Here is a 27,011-nt window from a genome sequence, read left to right as displayed (position 1 = left end):
CTTATGTGCATGAAATATTTAGCTAAAAGCTTATTGAAAAAAACTTGTTGTGAATTTACTGCAATAAACCAGGAAATTTGATATAGATTATCCAATTTGTGGCATGTAGCATGCATTTATATTATTCTGACTTGTTGTCTTGTATTCACAGAATAGCCAATTAATATGCATTTTCTCTAGATAGTTTTAAACAGCTTTGTTCTTAGACTTCAGTTGTTTTTAGGCAATCCTTCATTTTATCTGCTTTTCAAATTACTCTTGAACTTGGTGGCATCAGCGTACTTCTGAGCAGGAAAATGGAAAGACTGAACACCTCTCTGTTGCATAACAGCCTCTGACTGGAGAGGAGGTGGTCTTCAATATGCAGAATACATTAAACTTTCCAAGTGCTTCAGGAGGATTTTCCTGCAGAATATGGAGGACAGAAATATCACCTTTTTCTTTTCATATGCGCAGAGCATAATATTTCTGACAGCCTCTGAGAATTATGAGGGAAGGCAAAAAACTTGAGTCTTAAAATTTTAATTTGGAATATGTGAAAAGGCAGGTCATTGGTCTATAAATGTGATTTCTCTGCATCCTGCCTGTCCCTCTTCCCTTCACTGCCTGAACTCTGTACGTCCCCTCTGCAGTCTCTCATCACGTGTCTCTGCATCCTGAGTTTTTTTCTTTTACTCTTTTCTTTCTTGAACAGGACGTCCCTCATTTCTCTCTCTTCCTTCCTCTCCCTCACTCACCCCCACATCTAGTCCAGACGACTCTGCTGCTGTCGCCCCAGTTTGTTGTATTTTTTTTCTTTATCTGTTCTCAACTTGTGATGTGCGCAAACACACGCACACACACACACACTTCCTGTGCTGGTCCCTTACCACAGTACAGTACTTGGTGTTTGTCAAAGTTCGTTTGGGGACACTAAAGAGTCTGTGAGGGGATTTCAGGGTCCCTGACTAAAGTAACAAACTCGTTTTAAATGTATTCACTAGAAAATGACTAAATGAAACTGAAACATTTTTTTTTTTCCAAAATTAAAACTAACCTGAAATGAACTGGAATTCTGTTATAATGAATTGAATAGTTTCTCTGTGTGATTCCCAATAAATGAGTAATTTCAGTGTGCAAAAGACCACCGAAGAACGTCCACAGATCTATCACTGTTGCCATGCTAGAGTTGTAAATATTAACTAGTGTTTTCCTGTGGATAAAGAAAAGGCTCTCCACTTTTCAGGTTAGACTTTAATGATCACACTTTCCTCCCCCTCACTGTTCTCCTGCTACTGTTTCTGCGCTCAGACTGCCCACCAGTCTGACCCTGTGTGTATGTGTGTGTGTGTGTGTGTGTGTGTCTGGTAGACCACTCAGCCTATCTACTGTACATACACACAAACACATACACACGCTCAAATTCACTGCCACTCAAATTGCACCCCCCTCTCTCTGAGTCTGTGTTTTCAGTTTCAGTGTGGGAGAGAGACAGTCGGAGTACGTGAGTGATGCAGTGGTTTTTATCGTGGAAATGAGGATCAAGTAGCTTGGACGGCGCCGGTGTGCCACACCATCCCTCTCCAGGCTTAACATAATCACAATAACAGCAGGATTTCCCACCTGTTTACGAACGTCCAGAAGTTCAGAAAGATGATTTGTTCAATGCTTACTGCCGTGCATTAGCAATAAGGGATATGACCCCTCATTCACCAACAGCAGCATGTTTTGGTAGTGCTACTACTGCATCGTGGGAAATATTGATTATGCTTATTATAAATGGACTGAACTACATGCAGATGCCTATTTGTTGTACTTGGTTGCATTTGTTGCTATTTTTTCATATTGGTCATTGTCAGATTTCACAACATTTTGCAGCATACATGGCAATCCAGCTGCTGGATGACACATTTACTCTTTGAATCTGTTTCTCAATATAACTGTAAAAACAACATCTTGAAGCACAGTGTTTTATTGAAGCAGAGATATCTACAGGGGTGGAGCTCTGTGTAACAGACGAGAATAGAGTTTGAAGTTGGATGCTGGAAAGAAACTTTGCTGTTAATATGGAGGTCAGTAATAAGGTCCAGATCTGCTGCATGAAAATGGGAATAAGAGTGAATAATTTTGTATGTAACTAATGTTCCCTCATGTTAATTAAACCACTGTCCTCCCTAGAAGTTCAGCAGGTGAACTGTTGCAGTCTTTGTAATCTAAATGTGGTCAGTATCAGGTTATTGCTGTCCAGCTATAGATTTAGCACATCGCCACCCTCCAGCAAAAAAAGCTTTGGACTCCACCATCACACTCCTCTAAGCTCAACTGAATATTTATGTGTACACAAAGATGAGGAAAACTGCTGCAGCCTAAAATAACTGCTCTCCATGTCAGTCATACTCAGAGTGACAGTAAACATGGCAAACACTGCCCCATCTCTGTGTCTCTGTTGCTCTTCTTCGCTGTGCTGTCTGCCTCTTTCACCTCTGTCTTCACAGTCGCTGCCTGTCTCTCACCATTCTGTCTGACACGTCTAACCACTTGCCTCTGAGCTTTTTTCCTCAGGCCCGGTTCTTCTGTCAACAGGAAGGTGAATGCTATAACGACATAAATGGAGAAATACAAGGCACAACTAGCATTTACTGTAAGTTAGGTGTATTTTAAGACACAATTGACACATTCTAATGACTTGGTACTTTTCAACCTGATGGTGACTAGTGACATGGGCACTCATATGCACCAGAGAAGGCAGCATCTTTATGGCAGATTATCTGTTGGAGACCGCAGATTCACAAGTATGCAGACGCTTCGACTATACAAGATCAGTTTCTCGTGCTGTGATGTTCTGGAATGTGTCACCTGAAAATCCAAACTCAAGCACGAGCTGCAGCTATCGGACACTATGGCATGAAACAACAAGAGAAAGCTGGGCCCTCCTGTTTGTGTTCACGTCTGCTCCAAACGGCCATGAAGTCTCTGCTGAACATGCCCGTGTGCATCAGCATATTTCTAACACTTTGTCACCTCTCTATTGAGACACACATCACATGGTCTTTCCTTTTTCTTCCCTCTATGCAGTAAGTGCAGCAGCACAGCAGACATGGTCCTTCACAAGATGCCATGCTTCTTTACTACTGTGGTCATTAGCTCTGTATCGCCCCCTCTAGCACCATGTTTCTGCCCGTCACTCACTTATATGCCAGTTTCATACTATCAAATTTGATCCCATTTTGTTCCCCATTGATAAAGTATGACTATAGCATGATGTCCAACTCTGTAGCACTTCTCTTGTATATTACTGCCCTATTAGGGCACACTCAACAACTTATGGATATTTGATGAGATGTATTTTTACAGTCTCACCCTTAACTCCATGAAGGCTATTGTCCTTGTCATCAGCTTTGCAAAATAATTGTAGGACACAGAGATAACTGGCATGTTGAATTACCTAGGGCTAAATCTATGCTTCCCATCCATCCTATCCATTTCTGTTGTTTCTGCTCCTTCATTTTCCCCGTCATATTTCTCAGCCTTCTTCCTCAGTTTTATTTGTCCCTATCCTCTCTTCCATCACTGCAGTTCTACCCTTTTATTGCTCTCTTTTCCTCCTCTTGGTGCTCTCTAGATCCCCGCCGTCCCACCCCAACCTTTACTGAATACTGTTTTCCACGTCATAATCATGGCCGTCATCTTCCTCTGCCCCTGTCTTCTCTCTTTCCCGTTTTTCTACCGGCTGATAATACATAGACGGTTAGTAAATTTATCCCGGCATCCATATGGCACTGAAGAAAACATTTTATTTCACACAATGTAGCATGTACATTGACTGCAGCGCAAACATGTAAAGTACCTCCAGTATTTTAGTTGCTTTGTCTGAAAGCCAGCATCTAAAACTAGTTGCAAACTAAAGCCATGACATAGCTAAAAAATATGAGCCAAGATTGTCTAAACTTTTTTTGTACTTGTGAACTTGTCAGGAGAACAGCTGCAGGCGGTAATTGCAGATTGGGTGAACTTCAAACCTGTTACACACATCATCACAATAATCCAGCATGGTTTGTCTCCTTTTGTCCCTGCCTTAGCCTCATATCAATGCAAGTAAAACCCTTTTCCAGGACAAACCCACATAGTTTGAATCATTGTGTGAATCATATGCCGAGGTCTGTTGCTCTCCAGTACTGACAAGAATTGCCTCAACTGCAATCCCGTGACAATTGTACCATGAGTCATATATGGTATCTTCAAACAGCCTGTGCTCATAAAGGACCAATCAAGCCATCAGCTAAAGCATGTGCCGATAAAGCAATTACCCGGCCATGACACCACATTTACACACGAGCTTCAGCGATAAGTGTGTTACCACAGGATACTTTCAGGTACAGTATTGAATGTAGGTCACCGACATTTTGGCAGCGCTCAAAGATCAATACAAAGTCATTGTATTTATGCATGTAAAATTCAATTTAAAAAAAGTGACAGCCCTAATGTGTTCCATCAGATGTGCGTGAGACAGTGAAAAACGTTGCTGATGCGCCTCCTATATAGACAAGCCGTGTACCTGATGAGTCATATGGGAATGACTTTGCTGTGATATGATATTACACCTGACTGTAACTAAATCAAACTTCAATCTGAATGCTTCCTCTGTGCGTATTCAGTTTTCTTTGTGACTCAGTCTTTAGATGAGCTCCACTGCCTCCAGCTCATTTCCTCCTCCTTGATTCTATTATTTCTTTATCCCTCCCTCCTTTTCTCTCTGCTTCATCTCACCTTTCCTCCTTGGTTTCCTACCATCCAAATTCCCCATCTGTTCATTATGAGGCAGCTTGCCTCCACCTAAAACCTCATTTAGGCTAGCTCATTCCCTGTGTTCCCTCCAAATTTCAGACTCTCTACACACCACCTCCTGTCATGTCTGGTCATTTTCTGTAAATGTTTTGTCAGAATACTATGGCAGCTTCTTAGTGAATAAGCTAACTGCATTTTTACCCTTGGCCACATTGGGATGGCTGTGCTTGGCTGTGCAGCAGTTCATTTATTCTTCTAGCAAGGCCTTCTTCAGTTAACTTCCAGTGCAGCTATGAATAAAACAGGAGAACATTTTTTCACATTTGACATTTTTCAGCCTGATGCCTACTTTATATCTGATGTTGTAATTGTTGCATAGTTTTAATATAGCAATGTGATCACCAGCCCCATTTTTGGACATGCATGTGTTTTTGTAGCGTAGTTTTACACAACCTGTACAAATCCAACAGTCAAAATATTATTGCTTCAATTCTGAAAAGGAGACCCTTCAGGCAGGCTTGTTTGACAGTAAACTAATCCAAAGTAGCATGGAGGTATTTCTGATCAGAGTGATTCTACCGGTGCGCTGCTGACGCGTGACGTAGTACTTGCTTGTAGATGTAAACACAGGCCTGAGTTGAATAAATCCGCCTGATTGTCAGTGACCCCTGATCCAGCTATTTGAGTCTGTATTGGCTGAAATTGGTAAATACTAAATATCCCTTGTGCACACAATAAATTTCTAAACAATATCCTCATCTACTAAGCTCATTCTTGACTCGCTCTTCTCTCCTCTGTCATCTCCTCTTATCTCTTTCCGCCGTCCCTGCTACTCCTCCCTCAGTGTTTCCACTGTTGCCAGAATGTCATCACTGTCAAAATTCCCTGGTCCAAATTAACGTCTCCCCTGTCTTTCCCTCCCTTTGCTTCCCCATATTTCTCTCATTTTCTCCCCCTCTACTGTCTACATTCCACAGATTTGTGACTCTAGATAGACCTGTCTCCACCCCTCCTCACATTCCTCCCTCACTCCCTCTCCATTCCACCGTAGATTCCTGCATCCAGATGAACATTTCGTCTTTACCTTCTAACCCCTCTCATACCCAACCCTCCTCCTCTCTGCAGTGACTATGTTCCACTCCAGATTGTTGGCGTCTCCTCGGGGAGCAGAGGGGAGGGGGGGAAGAAGAAGAAGAAGAAGGAGGAGGAGGAGGATGGGGAGTGTCAGCTGTGGACTGCTGGCCTCTCAAATGAATGACATAATTGGCATCCCGAGCATTCACTGGGCTGGAGAAAGGGTGGGAAGTTGGGAAATATACTAATGACTTTCTAGAGGAAGTGTAATGTAGATTAGAGCCCCAGTTTGGCAACACTGCCCAATATTAGATACCCATAAAGGATAATTCATACCATGGCATCATTATTTTTTGTAGTGTGTACTTTTGCAGTAACAAAGTTGGTCACGTACACGCAGGGTACTTGTGGTTGACATTTTGCCAACATTTCTTCTGTGTGTTCTAGTGAGTGAGCGAGCCCGCCAGAGAGGCGTGAGGACAGGAAGAGGAAGTGTTTTGTTTAACCGCTGAACAATGCTGTGAATGAGACAGCATGGGGCTGTAGCAAGAGTCATAACAAGGGCAAAGGCGAAGGATGTGGGCCTTCCCTTTTAAATCTGAATGACTGTCATAAATGACACAGGGGATGTCAGTGGGTGCATCAGTAGCTATTTTTGCAATGTTTTTTTTTTCCTATAAATGTATGTTGTGTTGCTTTACCCATCTCTTATCAAAGGTAGATGGAGATTTGAAAAAATGTAAGAGCCCACATTGGCTTTTATCAGGGAAAGTGTATGCAAAGGTAAGAGGAATCAAATTCTGGCTCTGAGCCACATGCACATTTCATTCCTTGGTAACCTAGATTTTGGAGAAGTAGGGATGTTCCCTTAATATATGTGACTTTTTCCTTGTAATATAAAATGTTCTACTTTGATGATGTTTTGGTACAAATTTCTGTCAGTGAAGCCACCTAGGGCCTAAAACATTGTTATCATAACTGTATACTTGTGGAAAGGCAGTTTTTAGGTCATTGCATGCCTCAAGGAAGCGGTTGTCAACATGTTCATATTGGTAGACAACCGCATCTCTCACGGTCACTCTACACTGTTTTAACAGGGTGGGGTCGTATAGGCTTTATACACTTTAGTACTGTGCGTTCACACCAAAAGAAAGTAATTTTCACCTTGGGTTTGACCGTGGCATTACTTGCATGAGGAATGCAAATTTCTCGCTCAAGTCGAATATTTCATCTTGTGTGACACACATTCATGTCTCATTCGTGTCGCGTCTCCGGGCACAACTTTGTGTCTGTTCATGTCTGCTCACCGCTTTGCATTTGACACACAACGTGAAAAATTTGCCTTGCTTTTGGTGTGAACACAGTTACAGGGAAGTTTAAAAACTTAGACACATTTGATGTCTTTCTTATTTTGCTTAGGTTTCATTTAATTGAGTTCCAGTTTATTTTCCATTTCCTGTTTTGAAATTATGACTGATGGGTCATTGAACCTGTCTGTTTGCTATTGTCTTGTATGATGATGTTTCCATGGAGAAGCAGCTTAATGACTGCTGAATGCTTGAATCATGACAAATGCAAGCATCAATACTGTTTTCAACCTTAGTGGCTGCTATCTATTATGCTGTATTGCAGGTGGAAAATATGAAACGTAAAAACTGGCTTGTTCCCTTTCACATTAAAATGTGTGAACTGAGCTGTAAGTAGCATCCACTGGGAGGAACTGTATTTTTATTCCTGCTCTGCTGCGGCTGTTGGAATTGATGGTCACAGCCGTCCAATGTACATGTATCTAATGCGCCATTACTCGCCAGACACAGGAAGTAATCAAAGTCCTTCGCAACAGTTTCCTCATATGCTCGGTTAACATGTTTTTACGACAGCTGTATAATTCCATAAAACACTTCTGGTAACAAAACAAATCCTTCTGTCATAACCTGTCCTTGCATACCAGCTGCACTAGAACCAAATGTGCACTAAAGTGAAGATGAAGTAAAAAGTCACAACTACACTAAAACAGCGTTTGTCCTAACACTGTCAGCATCTAAACAACTGGATGCTGATGCAGCATCGCTTGACTGTCCTGTCCTTGTAGTGCTGCTGAAGAATTAATTGAGCAAATGGACCATAAAATGGCTGTACTTGTCCGTGGAGTTGGCAGTGAGCAATCACGCCATCGTCTACTGGAGTTACTGACCACAAACCCTTTTGGTCTCAGGCAGAGCCACCCAGCTCTGAGGTCTGATAACGTTAACAGAGTGCACAAGGCTAGAGGCATCCTGGTGGTTCAATGCAAATCATACACTGTTGTGGACCTGAATACAGCTCATGGCTTTTCTCTTGTCATCCCCCTTATTAACAAACAAAATAGTATTTTCCCACAATGATTTTACAGTACCAGGGTCTTCAGGGGGTTAATCAAGCTTTATTCTCACTCAAAATAGCCTCCTGTATGCATTGACACCATCAAATAATTTTCCTATTAACTGGAACAAGTAACATATTTTATAATCAAAACTTTGCACTGATACAGCATTTACAGCAGATATTTTCTCATTCAAAAAGTGTTGGTGTTGATTTCATTTTGAGAATCGTGTTGCTCTTTTATCTGTCAAACAGCATATCAAGCTAAATTACCTGATCCATCAAATTGTGATTATAGTGTCCAAAGCGAGCACGTGTTTGGGTTTAAAAATTTGAACATTGGACTGATCCCACCTCCTGCTTTTCCCAATGAACCGTTTGAGGAGTTAAGCAGCAGTTGCAAATGGTGACTTTGAGAGACTCCCTTGAGAAAACAAGTGGCAATCCCCCCGACACCGTCACCCCCACCGCCGTCCCCGTCTGTTTACGACCTTTCACCTTTTGACCAGATCTAATTCCAACCTTCAGCCTGGCCTTTGTAGTCACACAGATGGAGACAATGCAAAGGTCCCGCCCACCTAACTGGCTCCCATTGTGGTTCGAAGCACATTATGCCTGTTTGTAATGATACTAACAGACTTGCTTTTTATAATACGCAATATAATTATCATGCATAATTGTGCAGTGCTTTATGTAAATTCTGACATGAGGGGCTGTATTTATATTTAGTATAAGTTGTATTACTGAGGGATATTTCATACTGCAAAATGCAATTATTGTATTACGTTATACGTAAATAAATTAGAATTAATTTTTTTGTCTTGTCCAACTGTGTTAATGCAGATAAAGCCCTTATCACACTTAAGAATTGTAATCATTAATTCCATTGACAGGGAATCAGGGTAACCGGCCCTTTGGCTGTTCTGTCTGCTAATGTGAGGCGACAGAACAAGCATGATAGTCTCACATAAATATAATTAGATTATTTATTTATTTATGAGTCATATATAGTGTCTGACTCATCGTCTGTCACTGATTTTATGCCCTGCTGGTGGATGGACAATTTCAAAGGTACTGAGACATCAAAAATAGTTTCTTTTATATCCTCTTTTTTTATGGCATTTTTTTAAAGCATTTGTCCCCAAATGCTGGTTAGCAAGCTCAGTAAAGGTGTAGGCTTGAACGGTACACTATTAGCTCCCCTGGGTATGTGAAGCTAGGGTTGACCTCTGAATCCTAAAGACATCTTGTCTGGGTCAATGACAGGCCACTGTCTGTCTCCACCTCCCATCGCTACCAGACAGTGGTAAAGGCATTGTGTTAGTGTGTTGGTTGCTTAGATGGATAGGCTTGGTTTCGTGTGACTGTTAGTGTGATTTATGGCCTGTTTCAGACTGTGGAATGGGGTGACTCACCTACAAATGGTCGCAAAACAGCAGCTGTTTCAGATCCCTTTAATAAACAATGGAGCAGAGTTGACCCATTTTTGACCCTTTAACTACTATCACAGCTTGGTTTAAGTTGAGGGCAACTTTGGGTGGTCAAATGACTAAATGAGCTATATTCACTGAATATTAAAAGGAGATTATGTCGGCTCTTAATATGTAGAAGGGGATTTTTTTTTAATCACATAAATGCTGTCACACATTTTTACCAAATACTGTAGAGGATGTGGGTCCTATTTAAGTAAATAAATACAGTGGGCACAGAAAGTATTCAGACCCCTTCACTTTTTCCACATTTTGTTATGTTACAGCCTTATTCCAAAATGGATTAAATTCTTTTTTTCCTCATCAATCTACACACAATACCCCATAATGACAAAGTGAAAAAAGTTTTTTAGAAATTTTTGCAAATGTATTAAAAATAAAAAACTGAAATATCACATGTACATAAGTATTCACACCCGTTGCTATGACACTCAAAACTGAGCTCAGGTGCATCCTGTTTCCACTGATCGTCCTTGACCAGGGTGTTTATCTTCTTTTGCATTACCCATTCCCATTTACAGTAAGGCTGTTGTTTTAAAGAAATTGGTGAAGAGAAGGGAAGAAAAAACATTCACTAGTGTTTCTGTATATGTTCTAAAGATGCAGAGATGGACAAAAGTCTCTAATAAAAAATGCATGGCAAACCCTCAGCACAGATTTAGTGCGGTGTACTTCACTAAAAAGTTTTATGGTGTAAATTGAAATGTGCCTCCTGTACAGATTTGTTTCTGTACAGTTTGTTCAGCAGATGTTGGAAAACAACAAGTGTTAAATCAGCAGTCTCAGTGTTACATCATTCATTCAATTCAATTCAATTCAATTCAATTCAATTCAATTCAATTCAATTCAATTCACTGTGGTGCTCCCGGAGGTTTCTCTTTTCCCACTGGGTTTTTTGAGTTTTTCCTTCCCGAAGAAGGAGGGTCATAAAGGGCAGGTGATGCCTCGGACTGATCCATCGGACTGATCCACTGGCCTCATCGACTGCTGGACTCTTTATTAGATTGCTTGTTTGCTTACACTTGTTTATTTCAGTGAACTTTGTAAAGCACTATGAGACACTCTGTTGTGATATTGGGCTATACAAATAAAATTGAATTGAATTGAATTGAATAGATGTTTCTACAACTTGACTGGAGTCCACCTGTGGTAAATTCAATTGATTGGACTTGATTTGGAAAGGCACACACCTGTCTATATAAGGTCCCACAGCTGACAGTGCATGTCAGAGCAGAAACCAAGCCATGAAGTCAAAGGAATTGTCTGTAGACTGCAGAGACAGGATTGTATCGAGGCACAGATCTGGGGAAGGGTACAGAAAAATTTCTGCAGCATTGAAGGTCCCGAAGAGCACACTGGCCTCCATCATTCGTAAATGGAAGAAGTTCAGAACCACCAGGACTCTTCCTAGAGCTGGCCGCCCGTCCAAACTGAGCAATCGGGGGAGAAAGGCCTTGGTCAGGGAGGTGACCAAGAACCCGATGGTCACTCTGACAGAGCTCCAGCGTTACTCTGAGGAAATGGGAGAACCTTCCAGAAGAACAACCATCTCTGCAGCACTCCACCAATCAGGCCTTTATGGTAGAGTGGCCAGACGGAAGCCTCTCCTCAGTAAAAGGGACATGACAGCCCACTTGGAGTTTGCCAAAAGGCACCTAAACGACTCTCAGACCATGAGAAACAAGATTCTCTGGTCTGATGAAACCAAGATAGAACTATTTGGCCTGAATGCCAAGCGTCACGTCTGGAGGAAACCAGGCACCGCTCATCACCTGGCAAATACCATCCCTACGGTGAAGCATGGTGGTGGCAGCATCATGCTGTGGGGATGTTTTTCAGCGGCAGGAACTGGGAGACTAGTCAGGATAGAGGGAAAGATGAATGCAGCAAAGTACAGAGACATCCTGGATGAAAACCTGCTCCAGAGCGCTCAGGATCTCAGACTGGGGCGACGGTTCACCTTCCAACAGGACAATGACCCGAAGCACACAGCCAAGATAACGAAGGAGTGACTTCGGGACAAGTCTGTGAATGTCCTTGAGTGGCCCAGCCAGAGCCCAGACTTGAACCCCATTGAACATCTCTGGAAAGACCTGAAAATAGCTGTGCAGCAACGCTCCCCATCTAACCTGACAGAGCTTGAGAGGATCTGCAGAGAAGAATGGGAAAAATACCCCAAATGCAGGTGTGCCAAGCTTGTAGCATCATACCCAAGAAGACTTGAAGCTGTAATCGCTGCCAAAGGTGCCTCAACAAAGTACTGAATAAAGGGTGTGAATACTTATGTACATGATATTTCAGTTTTTTATTTTTAATACATTTGCAAAAATTTCTAAAAAACTTTTTTCACTTTGTCATTATGGGGTATTGTGTGTCGATTGATGAGGAAAAAAAAGAATTTAATCCATTTGGGAATAAGGCTGTAACATAACAAAATGTGGAAAAAGTGAAGGGGTCTGAATTGTTGCACTGAAATACCTCACACTCTTTGGGTCTCTGTCTTGTTTGATGTGATAACGTAATCTGAACGCAGAAAGTGTTGCATCAACATCAGAGAAAGTAGAGTACCGCCTAGTTTGTACATTGTAACGTAAAGATGTGACTCAGCAGTCCTTTTTGCTTTGAAACCAAAGTTTTGTTAAAAACTCAGTTACTCAGATGTTCTGATTAACTTTTCAAAAGATCAGTAATGAATTGCAACCCTTTTGTCTAGCAGTAGTAATCAGATGTAATGTGTTGGCAGATAATGATAAATAACATTAATGGATGGTTGTCATCCACTCCTCTGCTTAGTTGTTTGTAGGACAGTGGTGTGCAGCCAGACTTATTGCCTTTCCTCATACTGCTAAAGTAAGGGTTTGTGGTGGGGATGATGATACGCGGGCACCACTGACGGCAGCCTCACCCCGGGGCTTCCCGGTCGTTTACTGATTCCTAGTTGACCTAGCTTTCCGTGTTAGGATCAGAATGAGTCTGGTTCTCTGCCAGCCCTGGGTCACCATGGCCTGCCTGCTCACGTGGCAGCTTTTCAACACTGCTGGATCCCTACAGGGCGCAAAGATGAGATTTGATTATCATTGATGCTAGGGTCCCCAATGGTGGTGGTGGAGTCTGTATTAGCCCGAATAGGATTATCAACATATTTCAGCAAGCCTATTGAAATCCTTGTAGGGCTGCTGTACAGTGATATTGAAACATGGGCTAATTTTAGCAACAATATGCCAAATACAGTTTTTCTGAACATTTCTCAGACCATCTTTGTTTTACAATCATACAACCCAATATGACTGTAGGCTATGATACAAGCTAATTGGAAACAGGTCTCACAAATATGTTGTATTTAGTCCACATTATGCAATACGTCAGCTGTGCTTTAATAGTATAACTGTATTATAACTACATAATTTCCAATGTAAAAGGTTAACAGGGGGTTTGAAAAGATAATGCTGTTTCTTAGAAGCAGCAGTGTATTTCTCTATACGTCATCCAACTCATGAGGTGTTAGGAGATAATTAGGACTCACCACAACAAATGTATTTTCTTTTTCTGAACACAAAGCCAAGGAGCCCTTTATAGAGGAGGCTTTCCTCAGATTTCAAGGTTGAGTTCATAAGCCCATCTATAATGCAGACCTCTTGTGTAAAGAACACTTAGTGCTAACACACATGTCCAGACAGCGTTGTTTGCACTTTGCAGTTGCATACATTCTCATTGTGTCCTCAGTACCTTGATGCATGGCTTTTTTGTTTTGAGACAGGCTGTTGTGGCAGTAAGTAATAAAAATCACACTGTCAATTATGTACCTTGTAGAAACCTGGGATAATATCAAATGTTTTTAATCATATGACTTTGCCTTCAGAAGTCATAAAAACCCCACTAATAGGTAGTTTCATCGCTGAAAACGTAAGCCTTCCAGTTGTCGTTATTGCTTGATTGTCTAATGTTCGTGTGCCTCCTTTGAACCTATTCATCATCATGAGTAGCACCAGCCTGCTGTGCCTGGCAGCACAGTTGGTGAGAGGCCATTGATGACAAAGAGAGAGGCTTTTCCCTCTGTGGTAATTGTGGCTGAGACAGTGGAGCAGTGTTAATCTCTTAATCTTCATTAGCATAGTTTGGTAACCACAGAGCCAAGTCTTTATTAGTGCTCAGCACACTCAGTTTAAGCGAGTAGCTATTTACCAGTGTTGCCTCTTCAGTAATTGTGAGCACCCACAACACATCAATTAACATCAGCTATGATATAAGCTAAGATTGAGTAATGAGAACAAACCTTTTAGCTGCTTTCCCCCCAGCACGTTATAAGCCTGGGTCCAGACCTCTGAGTCGTTGTCCACATCTCTGAGCTGTTCAACTGAATCAACAAAGTGAGATGAAATGACATTTATAGGCTTTCTTTTGGAGCTATAAATGTGCATATTTAGTTGTTTCCTCTGTGCTTTGATCTGCCATGAAGTTGGACAAAGAAATCTACTTTACTATCTTAAAGCTCTTTCATCCCTCATAATATCAGTCTACAGCAGGGGTGCACAATACGTCGATCGCGATCTTCCGGTCGATCGCGAAGGTAGTGTGGGTCGATCGCATGGCATTAAAACGTAAGACGTACGTATTAAGACGTCAGCCTATCATCCGTCCTCACTATGAAATTTGTCACTTGATTGGCATAGGGGGCAGTCGGTCTGACCAATCTGACCTTTTCTGACACGGGTCACTGCGCATGCGCACATAACGGCGCGTTCTAGCAAGCTAGTGAGTTAGCCTCCAATTTATGTCTTCTAAACTTAGGGGTGTAAAAATGAGTGGGGGAGCTGGACCAAGTAAAAAGCTAAAACGTACCACTTCCATACGGAATGGGAGGTGGACTTTTTTGCGTTTGCCTCATGTGCCAGTCTGTCATCGCTATACCGAAAAAGGGAAATGTGGCAACCTCCTTGACTGCATTATTCGGCTCCACTTATTTATGTGAGTCAATATATTTATGAATAAATATATGTTTTGCAATTTTAGAGTAGGTAGATCATTTTGGCTTGGTCATTTTATAAATAGCTCGCATGCAAAGTGTGTGCACCCCTAAAGAGTAAATTCCTCTTTAGTCTCCATGAAATTAAGTTTTTTAACCAAGATTTGTTAAATGCTGTCTTACCATGACATTCAGGTATTTCAGTGTGAATACCTTGTAGAAACTGACCCATAAACATACTGATTTAGGGATAGCTGGTCATTGCCTGGAACTTATGAATATTACAAGTTATTTCAGACATGAACTAAGACCATGCTATTTGTCGGCCTGTTTCACAGCAAGCTCCGAGCTTTATACTCGATCACAGCATTATGGCCAAACTAAATGTAGACTTCTTTTGTTTACAAGAAAACTCACTTTAGTCAGTTTAATTTGTCATAAAACTCCTGCTGCTAATTCCCTGGAATGCATGTGCACAAAATAGGCTCAAACATATATCTTCAAGGTAAGGTTTAAGGCCTAAGATGATGACCCATTTAAACTCTCGGAGTTGGATTCTCTGTCCACAAATGTTCTGCCAAGATTTCAGGCCTCCGTTTCTCTTGTTTTTCTCCTGTCTGCCGACAACATGGTGTCCGTTTTATCCCACAGGAGGCTTTTCTGGCTGCCTCCGATTTGGCCTGCACCCATACTGTCGGCTTTGGCAGTGTAATTTCCCCTGACAAGCCGATGGTTAGTGTTCATCCCGTCGGCCCAGTCAGTGTAATTTGGTTTGTGTTGAGATCGTCTGTTCCCATGTTGTGATTCTGTCTGTTTTGTCTGACTGTGTCATTTTGGTCACTGTCAAGGTCTCCACATTGAATGGGTATAATGCTAGGTTGGTTTCCCAGGTCTGTCCATATCTTTTATGGAAATGGTGCTTATTTCTCATTCGTGACAGGTTCACATACTCTCACATACTACATGATCTGTTGTCTTATCTCTGTACATGATGTTTTCGCGTTGGGGTCTTAATGTGCCTCTGATACGATGAATTAGCTTTATGATAGCTTGTCTTTATAGAATACAGAGTTGAATTTGCAGTATCACTTTTGTTGGTTTAAGTCGTCGTCTGGTTGTTGACGGGATTCTTGAATGAATGAGGACACTCCAGTCAGATAAAGTCGGTGTACTTTCATGCCTTCATTATTATACCTTTCTGCGCTCAAACATCTGAGGTTTCAAAGAAGTCACACCAGCTCCCTGACCCTCTGCCAGATAACTGCATAAGAATTCAGTCTTTCCAGTTACAATATACTCATAGCCTTTGTGTCTTATTTTCTAAATGAGCCTAGTGCGTGCGTGTGTAGCTGGCTGCTTTAAATAAATGCTCTTACAGCAGCATACAATAGCTCTCCCACTAAAGGCTTTACATTGTGTTGTAGACGTTGGATGTTGTCCCAGCATTATCTGTCTGGTTTTCAGAAATAATTGATCTCATCGTAGGCTGAATAGAAAATAGTATTTTTATATGTAAGCTTGTGTTATTTACTTCTGCTCATAAGACAATGGTAGAGGGTAAGTGGCAGAAAATAATGCTAGCAGCAAATGGCATGATTTGTATTTTAACCTCCATTTAGAAGGCATGTGTGGTATGCCTTTGTTTATGTAAAGGTGACTCAATAAGCTGCAAAGTTGCTCTTTGATTTGGAGGAAAATAGACGTCACCAGTACCTGTGATAGTGGATCATATGTAGAAACTGGATGGATGGAAGCATTTTCAGAGGGATTGAACTGTGTGTGTGTGAGTTTTTCAAGACCTTTTTTTCTGTCTCTTAACATAAACTTTAGCTACTACTACTACTACTACCTGTAAATGACTAACAGGATATTGGTCTGTTTGCTAGCAGTCTGTGGTGTTTATTTAACTCCCTTTTATACCTCTTCAGTTCACTGTCGTTTTTTTTTTTTTATTACCTTCATCATGTTGGCTTTTTCTGCCACTGCTCTGTCTCGCTTTGTCTCACTCTATAATTGTCACAGGATTGTCTAGCCAGCTCTGAACAAAGCATCAGCCTGCTTCAGTTCACCTAGGCCCTCCAGCGCAGTGGGAGGGAGACATTTAGAGAGGGAAATAAAAACCCAAACACAGACTTAGACTCTTACTTTCTCTGTCTCTGTTGAAAGCCATTGTATGTTGACTGTGGTGCAAACTCCCCAGTGACTTGCTTCATACAGGATAGAGTGCTTGTCTACTCAATATTTTAGAAGGAGAAACTCTCTCTCAGGCCTGTGATGGGATGCTGAGGATGGACATGCCAGGCAATATGTTGGCAAAAAAGGCCACAGTAATTTCTCAAAGGAAACAGTCAAGTTTTACAGCCAAGACAGAAATGGATAAATATTGAAAGTTTGAGTTAGCTGAGCTTTTTCTAAAAATATCATCAAGGAGGAAACAAAATGTTGTCTGACATTACAACTGTAATTTTAAAAATATTTTAGAGTTTGTAATATCACTAGCAGTGTGAGGGGTGTAAGGAAGTGACGACTTAAGAAAGCACAAAACATACTGTATAATTTATCAGTGTAAATATGGAAAAATTTGGTACCACTGAAATGCATATTAGTGACATCTAAGGTTTTTTTGTGCAAACAATCTATGGCCTTTAAAAAAAACAAACAAAAAACAATCTATTGTTCTTTTTGTCTAATTTGTGCACATCTAATTTTTTCATTAGTCATTAACATCTCTTTTTATGTCTTGTCTTGCAGTCCTGTGTGCAAAGAATCTGGCAAAGAAAGACTTCTTCCGTAAGTAAAGCCTATTTTTACAGTTGCTATTCCTGTCCCGTTCCCTCCCTTGTGCATTATAATGGGCTTTGTCAGCTGTGGCAGCTAGCTGGCTTTTGAAGCCATGCTGTAAATGAAGTCCCTCAGGAGCTGTCTGTCTGTTATACACACCAGGAGGCCTGGCACGCAGAGGGACCCACCACTCACCTAACATCTAGTAATGGGTATCAGGTCCACCGGTACAGAGGCACCAGACTTAATTAAAAAGGTTTTAATTAAGCTGGAAAGGAATGACACCTTATTTAGTCCAGCTCATGGCCAATTCTGAATGGCAATGACATGAGAATACTTGAGAATGAAGGCAAACTTCACTGTGAAGTCGAGAAGATATTTTATCCTCTAATTTTGCATTTTGTCGTAAAAACGTACCATGGCATGTCACATCATGCTATTTTGCTGTGGAGAAAAATAAGGAGACTTGAATATGTAGGTTAAGTAGACCTTCCCAAGCTATGTTTGGTTTCTGTTAAAATACAGTAGAAAAGTAAAATGCTCTCTGGCTCTCTAATTTATCACTAATCAACACGTAGCATTTGGCTGTTTTATCAACCTCTGTTTAAGCCATCAGGACAGGAGACCCGTTCACTGCCACTGGCATTAATGTAAGAGGAGATTTATCTTTTAGCTCTACTGACAAGACATTTTTCACAATAGAAAACCCCTAAGCAACTGACAGCTTTCACCTTAATTGTCATGTTGGTCATATTAAAAGCACTGAATTTGTAACAGTAGTGGGGTGTTTACCCAGCAGTTTGGTTCTCCGTTAACCTGAAAGTCATGGATACAGACAATAGGGGTTTCATTTTTGTCTCTCTCTCTCTCTCTCACACACACACATAAATAACCACAAAGAGGGAGGTCCCATGAAAGCATGAGGGTGACTTAACAGGTTTGACCTGTGTGAAGTATCGGTGCCCAGAGGTATATACTCTGACACAATTAAACACACATCACAGTCATGCAGAGAATTGCTGATTCTTACATGGTAGTTGTAGAGTAAAACTTGAATGTCCCCAGGGGGCATTTTGGCTCATAGACGGCAGACAATAACCATTTTCACAAAATGAAAAAAAGGAAGTACACATGTTAATGACAATCTTACTATTGTCATCATTACCTGTCACCAAAACAATTAGAGAGAGCAGTGAAAAACAAAAAACAGCAAACAGTTGCCACAGCATCACAGTTAGTAACAGGCTGAATCACATTTTGTGTTGAAGGACAATAGCAAAAGTAATAGAAGACCTCATGTATCAGTCTGTGTCACCTCTAGGGAAATGAAACCTCCGCCTTGATGTGTAGAGCGTGCTGTGAATCCATTAAGATGACCTGAGCATTCTGTATGGCTCTGATTGGTATAATTGGGGAAAGATCATTTAATTTAAACCAGTGACTTAATAGATGATAAGAGGAGCTTCGCAGTAAGAGTTATAGGCTCCCTTGATGGTCCCATTAAAAAGGTCCAGCACTTTCCCAGGCAGGTAACATACTGAAGAAAATGACCAAGGGCCATAATAAGGCCAGAGGTATCGGGTGATATGCTCTTCAAATGCTGCACCACTCTTTATGATGACTGATGTTGCATTGCCCATGTTTGCTGTTTGCTTTAGCGTGGATAGAAACATTTAATGAGCCAGTATCAGGGCTGCACACTGTCTCACAAACATAAACGAGACCGCAGTCTTAAACCAGCTGGTATTCAGACATAACCGCTCGCTCCCTCCCTGTCTTTTTAGGGTCCCAATCCAATCTTAAGTTCTTACATATTAAGGCATTCCTGTACTCTGCCAGTAATTCTGCACTTTCTGTTCCTCCATCTTATTCCTTAAAGATTGCACATTAGTCCAGGGGTAGGGGTATGCCGTGCAGCTGTTGTCTTTTCTCTCGCCTGTTCCTCACACTAGCAGTCCTGGTTCCAGTGGGGTGCATTCCATGGCCCTCCTTCAAAACTGCCATCTGTACAACAGTGCCTGGTTGCATTGTCGCGATACCAGAATTACAGGATTGAAAGAGAAATTCTCAACTGTGCTTGAGTCTCAGAGGCTGGTCATACTCTTGCAGGTCAAATATGGCTGTCTCCAGGCCTCTCCAGGCAGAGAGTATCACACAAACTAAGAATCAACAAAGCAAAATAACAAACAAAGGAGACTGCTGCTGCGGGGTCGCCACAGGTGCAGCGCCACAACAGCTCTACATTTGATTTACACAGTGCTACACTTGCTCTCCCTCTCTCTACTGAGTAGATGGTCCAGACATAACCTGCACTTAGAAGAAAGTTTTGTCAAAAACACATTCCACCGCCATCTTGTGATTAAACTGTTGAAGAGGAAAGCCCCTTTTACACATGCACAGCAACCCTTAACTTTTCAAGATATTACCTGGAGGAGCTGAAAGTGTGAATGCAAATGTTTGAATCAGATGCACTAGACATTAACCAGACTTCCAGCTCCCCAGTACAAAGTTTGTGTAATGTCTGATAGATGAATGTGAACAAGTGGGCGTGTGGATGACATTGCATGGAGTTGTGGATACGTCCAAATACATGTAGTATTGATAGTAACTCAAAAACAATCGTCATTGCGGACGAGTCCTCCTCCTCCTCCTATTTCTAGAAAGTGACAACACATCTCACGCAGACAGTCTGCTATGTGCCACACATGTGAGAGGGACCTGATTCTCCACATATTGTCCAGATGTGAAAACAGCTGAAGAGCTGGAAAAACAGTCTTTTACCTCACCAGACACGTTCTTTGATGTTTGGAGTTGATTGTTAGTGACATTGTTCCAAACTAAATTATCTTAGAAAATCTAAAAGCACATGAAATAGTGAGGTAACCACAATCAATAGAAGAAGACACCTGCACAATCAGACCAGTGGGCCTCCCTATGGTGTTCACTTATATATCCTTCTCAGGCAGACACAGCTGGGGTCAGTTTGAAACATGCATCATCTTATCTGGTTTCATGACACTGTTTGACTTTGGTCAACCAGGGTTTCTGTTAGAGATTGGCATAAAATGTATTATTAGATATCATTTAACTAACCCATTAAAAAAGCATCGGGAAGTGAGTTTGTATGAAAAGAACTGACTTGGAACTTTAATGTAAAGTAATTGTGGGTTATTTTATGCTTACGCGTGTACAGTTGTTACCTCATGACTGCAGTCTCATAAAAAAGTCCTCCATGAAAAGGGGTCGTGGTGACCTCACTAGGTTTGTACAGTTGCAAAAAAAGCCTTTCACTTCACTGTCTATTTTTACAGGGTTGCCAGATCCTTTCGCCAAAGTGGTGGTGGATGGCTCGGGACAATGCCACTCTACAGATACTGTGAGAAATACGCTGGACCCGAAGTGGAATCAACATTATGATCTGTAAGTCAGCAGTGTGACGTGTTGCTCTGTGCCACTTATGCCTCATTGAGAAACAAATGCAGTGAGTCTGTGTGGATTAATGTATGAGGTCACACACGGCCTGAAATTTGAAATGGTACATACAGCATTGTTGTCACAGAGATGCAGCATACTTGTGTTGCTCTCTAGTATGTCTCCGTGCATTACTGCTATGATAAGTGTTTCAGGAATGTTGATTGAGTTGCCTCTTTACTGTGTGTGGAAACGCCCATCTATGAAGCTTTTGAGTCTTTTTACATATGAACAAAACTGTAGATTGAGATTGTGGACATTCCATATCTCAGGCCTCACCTAGTCATATGCATATGAAATTTTTTTGGAGGAAATGCACCTCATACTGATGTGAATTTATTCTTTCATATTTTAGGAATTTGAAGAGGGGTTTGCTACATAGTTTTGCATTCCTGAACAATGTCCCATATTATCCTGGCTTGATCACTTTCTCTACGCCAGATGTGGCTTTACATAGGCCAAGCCACATTTCTCTTTCAGGTTAAGCCACTTATCAGCCTTTGCGAATCTTTATTTTTTCCAACAGACCTTCTTTGGCTTTCTGTCAGTCCCAGAAATGTAAATACAAATTGGTAACTACATTTTTGAACAATGCAATGGTCGAAGAAACCAGATGGCATGCAGGAGGGAAAAGCTTCTCATATTTGCTTTTTACATTGCTGAGAAAAGTTAATAATGGACATTATATTGTCCATTAGCCTCAGAAGCTATTGACTACAAAAAGAAGACAAAAGAACAGGATGGCCATTACACCTCACAAGTGCCCTGAAACTATTACTTGACGCAGTGGCAGGAGAAGGGTTTTCACTGGAGCCGTGTGCTATGAATGTTCCCTGTACCAAGGTCTGCATCAACAGGCCATTACAAGAAGTGATCACTCCAAACGACCCACTGGCAACGAAGCTTATGCTGTGGTGAGAGATGGAGGGAAACAGTGGTAAAAGAAGAAGGAATGATGGAAAAGGAAGCCTGACGGAACGAGCTGGAAACTTGCACTACAAGTGTGTGTTTCTGTCAACTAGGGATGGGCTTATCATCGCACACCATCGTCCATCATCTGATGGCTGTCAGCTGTTAACCACTGAGCTCTCTACCATTGTAACACTGTGATTTTAATTTAACATTTTTTTTAATTCACTGGTATACTCTGCAGTTTCATCACTGAGTAGTATTTCAAACATTGTTATCATTAGATGATCTGCCTAATGAGGTAGCATAAGCATAGGCTGTAGGGAGGAAAAGTAAGGAAAGACCAGGTGAGAAGGTGAGGACAGGCTGTGAATGGACTTAAATGTACAAAAAATACTAATTCAGTAGACATTGCCCAATCCTACTGTCAACATCAACCTCAGATCCCCCCCTCCTTTTTACAACTCTTTACCCCTTTCTCGATCCCCACCACCTCTGAGGAGTGTGTTTCCCGCCAGCGACCCCTGGCCTCTTCCTCTGGTTCAGGAAATGGCTAACATGCCACAGAAAACAGATGGGAGTGTGGACTTGGCAGATTGCCAGCATGCCACACCCCCATCTCCAGTCTCCAGCTTTAGGAAGGGGGTTCTTTTCCCACATGACATTGATCCTGCCAGGGGTCCGGATGCCCTACATTACGTATCATACCTACCCTGCACAAAATATCTAGCTTTTTATAAGTACAGTAGATACTCTATAATTCATATGTGTGTCCCATGCAATAAATTTATAATGGCACGTAGAAAATGTTTTCAAAAAGTTGGCCTAAGTGGTCTAAGTGTCTAAAGTTCGTGAACTCACAGTATGTAGGTCTGGTTTTGGCAGGTTGCCTCTTCATGCTTGGCCTCCAATTTCCATCCTTTTTAGTACAAGTCTTCACATTTCTCTGGTTAGAGGGTCAGATTTACTCTCTGCTGCCGCTGCCTTCACTCTATATTAAATGCTGTGCATACCATGTCCCCTCATGAGACCACGTGTTACCTTACCAGTCTCAACACATACTGCCCGAGCATGATTCGGTTTATCCCCGGTGATACAATGTAGAATGTACTCCTGCTTTTGGCCATCTATGTTGGAAATGCACTGGCAGTAGTTAACAAATTAACTTTCTTCAGCGCAACTTACATATGACGAGCCTTGGAGGTCTACATGGCTCATATACCCACCTATAGTATAATCAGAAGGTGAGTAACTCCAGACATTGATCGGTCGTTATTAAACCTGAGGAAGATTTCTCTGTGCCTCATTCCAATTTGCTGTGAGTTGGCACAGTATAAACATGGGTTGGCTCTGGAGAGAATGCTACCAGAAAGCAAATAGTTTCCGCCATGCCTGGAAACGGGCATGGTGTTGGTTGTATATTCAATAAGAGTTTTGTCTTTCTCTGTCTGGGACTGACAGCTAAAGGTCAACCGCCTTCAAGAAGCACTTATACCAGACATACCTACATTGCACCCAGAGCTTATTGTACTTTGTAAATGATGTTATTGCTTAAATATTCACAACTTTCCATTATGAGAGGCCACAAACGTCTGTGGAAGCATATGTCCAAAAGTGGAAGTGCAATGGGGCGGTTGGTTCAATGCAACAGCAAGGTAACGGTCAGTTTTGAGGGAATGGAGGAGGAATGCTTTGGCATCAGCTCAATTTACATAAATCAGATCAAGGCACTTGATATGGACGAGCCAGAGCCGTGGAATCTCCACTCTGATTTATTTTTGTCTCTATAGATGTTAACAACTGAAGGCTGTCCAACAGTAATATGAAATATATCCAATCTGGGAAGAAATCTTATTTTTGATTTCTCAATGTAATGTTTGTTTCCTGGCAAGGAAAAAGTTTTGGGAAGTTGTGCAGGTCTGGATTTAGTATGTCCTGGAAAGCTAATCTGGATTTGACCCAAGAATTTTTCCCCTCCACTACTGTTGTCTGTGGGATTAACAGTGCTAATCCTTATTTTTGTTGTTGCCTCAACCACCTGTGTGTGTGTGTGTAACTGTGTTGTCTCCATGCGTGACCGCCAGGATTTAGTACTTTATTTAGTGGTAGTTTCTCATGGACAGTGAACAAATTAAGACGGTGAATAGAAGAAGGAACATGCCAAGAAAACTTGGTGAACCCTGCACGTACTGTTCTGATGAAAAGATAAATTTACAAAAATTACACTATCACATTATTAGTTAAGAACTGATTTCTAACATTGCCTGGAAATGAATTACTTAAATAGGCCTCATTACATTAAACATAATGTTTTCTTCAGCATGCTGGCATAATATTTTGACTTGTCATCTAGAGGGTATTATGTCTTGCTTGCAAGACTTGCAAAATGTTTTGAAAGAATTAGGGATAACTAATTAATAGAGATGTGAATAATGCTAACAGCAGTTCAGCCCAGTCCCATCCATATACAATTGCTGTTGATGGGAGTGTTGTAATAATTACCTCAGTACCTGCAATGTTATTTCAGAGGACAAGGTCTCCCAAAATTATTTTTGGCACAATTTTTCCCCCAGACGTACAGTCATTGTCTCGTCGGTTATCTCAGTTCTCTGTTTTTTTGCAGCATAATGCTTTGCACAACACACCTCTGCATCACATTGATCTGTTAATCTCACGACCACACTGTATGAAGGGAAGAGCATGAGATTAGAGCGAGAACACTATGTCCTCAGACAGGAAATTGAAATTGTGCAATGCCATCTTGATTATGTATAATACACATATATTTATTTTGTCTTTTTCATTATCTATTTTCTTCAGTTGAGTTGTATTGCTGTTGTCTTTCTTTGTATTTGTACTTTGGCAACGTGTCAAATGCCAATAAAGCCAATTGAACTGAATTTAGACCGTTTGAGTTGCACCACAGCACACAACACATAGGGAACCAACATGTAGTCAATGTACAATGTTTAGTGCATCTGTTGTTCTAAGATTAAAAGAACTAGTGCGGTGCCCATTCAAAATGTGCCTGTTCAGAACAGACCCTACTTACTTGGGCTCTAGTATTGCTGCTTGCAGCTTCCTCGAGAACCGCTCATCCAGACAACTCGACACAGCGCTTCCTTTGCTCCTGAGCTATACACCTGCCACGCAGTCATTCTGAAAGTAACATCGCTGATCCTAGAAATGTTTGAGTCTGCTAAAGTGTGACATCCCTCTCTTTCTTTATTTGTTCTTGAATGTACTGTAGTGAGCAACATAGAGCGAGCTGTACCCAGCACGCCGTTTGTCAGTGTAACAGTTAATGGGGACAGCGTGCACTTCTGGTTGTTGTTAATGCACTATTAATAAATACGACTCATAGATCTCAAGAGCTGGCACTGAGCACCGCAATTCCTTGGGTTCTCAGCTATACATCTTCCAGGTTTGAAGCCGATAGGATCGACGGTTGTTGAGGAGATCGACTAACTGACTGACTCCTTCCATTTTAGCTGGATGTCCTAATCAGGGTGGAGCTTAGTCCAAATTGGCTGCATCAAAGAGAAGAACATCATGGCTTTGATTAGAAATACAAATCAAATGAGTGAAAGAGTCTGTATATTCCCACTGTCACATTATGGTGTTGCAGAAGCATTTTAAAAGATGGAGGGTTTGGAACAGCTGACCCCCAGTGGTTTCTAGTCTTCAAGTATCCTCTTCTTGGAACACATGGCTTTAGTTAGCTCACCTTTATTGGAGAACAACATTGAATCATTCATTGCACAAAACAATTTGCTCTTTCATCTGTTTGTTGCCTAATAGTGCAAATGGCTAGAATGAGATCATAATGTGCAACACAGCACATGTCTAGACACATCAGCATCTGCTCAGAGAGAAAATTGCCAAGATGCTAACCCCTGCTACTGCATCCTGATAAGATTTTCAGATAGAAACTAGAGACTGAATCACTGGACACTGAAAAAGATCGGCAACCCACAGAGGCTTGTAATTTGATTTCAGTGCAACAATTTTCCATCTTCTGTGATTTGGCATACATACCAAACCTATATGTTTTGATGTGTTTAGTAGGGAAACCCCACTCCTTGCTAGTGATACACAGCATAATATAGAGCTTGGCAGCAGTGGTGGCAGCTAGGCTGTAATTACGTGTGTATGTGTGTGTCAGTGAATTTGTGCTTGTGCGTTTGAATGTCAGCGTGTTTACTGTTGGAGCTGTCTGGGTCTCAGACAGTGGTGGAGCACATCATGGGGACTTCCTCTGTTCTTCAACCACGACCAGACTAGCCTCAGCTGTGCTAAATCTGCAGAAACACGCAAGCACACACACAAGTTACTTTAAAATCAGCTAATCTGCCTCATTACACAGTCTGAAAGTCTACACCGCAAACACGGTGTGCATTGTTCTCTTGCTGTCAGGGAGAAGTATTTGGAAGAGATGCAAAATAAGAGTTTCAGTTATTGTGTGTTTTTAGTTTAGTGTTTTTGGTAATGCTTTGGAAAAATGTTTCACAGCTTATGATTGTGTTTTCTTTCCAACTTTCAAACACTGTGGGTTGATGAAAGCAAGCATGCACCATGTCTCATTGGACCCTTTGAAATTCTATGGATATTGTCAGTATTACAAACTACACGTCTTCTCTTGTCTTATTGACCTGTTTCCTTACTCTCCCTCTCTCCTCCCCTGTCAGATACATCGGAAAGGCAGACTCAATTACTATCAGTGTATGGAACCACAAGAAGATCCACAAAAAGCAGGGTGCAGGTTTCCTGGGCTGTGTCCGCCTCCTGTCCAACGCCATCAACAGACTCAAAGACACTGGCTGTAAGTATCTGTTTATGTTTGTTTGTGCATAGTTGCGTGCTCTGTGCCACGCTCATTGAAAACTGGTCCCTGGTCTCCTGATGCTGCCTCTGCATTCCCAGCATGGCCTTTACCCTAAGGTGCTAGTCTGGCTTGTTAGTGAAGGGTGATGGAGAGGCTCCACAGGAAATACAGAATGAATAAATGAATAACTATACAGCAGCTTGGTGAGCCATGTTAACCTGTGTTCACATATGCATGCACACACATCCTGGACTCGTCACACATGGTCAGACAGACTCTAACCTTCATCCAAGGGAACCTTTCCTGCGCCTCTTTTTTTTTTTTTTTATCTGGCCCCAGTAGTTTGATAGTTGGATAGCCTGCTGCTACACCT

General features: G+C 41.5%; 1 protein-coding gene across 1 annotated transcript in view; it reads left to right on the top strand.

The window, feature by feature from the left end:
• Positions 1-27,011, top strand: part of LOC139198774 (E3 ubiquitin-protein ligase SMURF2-like) — a 60,949-nt gene that overhangs the window by 9,039 nt on the left and 24,899 nt on the right. Inside the window, exons 2-4 of the mRNA XM_070827712.1 lie at positions 17,404-17,442; positions 20,745-20,853; positions 26,502-26,635. Of these exons, the coding sequence (XP_070683813.1) occupies positions 17,404-17,442; positions 20,745-20,853; positions 26,502-26,635 (282 nt within the window). The remainder of the gene's footprint in view (positions 1-17,403; positions 17,443-20,744; positions 20,854-26,501; positions 26,636-27,011) is intronic.

The sequence above is a fragment of the Pempheris klunzingeri genome, chromosome 3, assembly GCF_042242105.1.
Source record: "Pempheris klunzingeri isolate RE-2024b chromosome 3, fPemKlu1.hap1, whole genome shotgun sequence".
Lineage (NCBI taxonomy): Eukaryota > Metazoa > Chordata > Actinopteri > Acropomatiformes > Pempheridae > Pempheris > Pempheris klunzingeri.
This window is presented reverse-complemented; position numbering and strand designations above follow the sequence as displayed.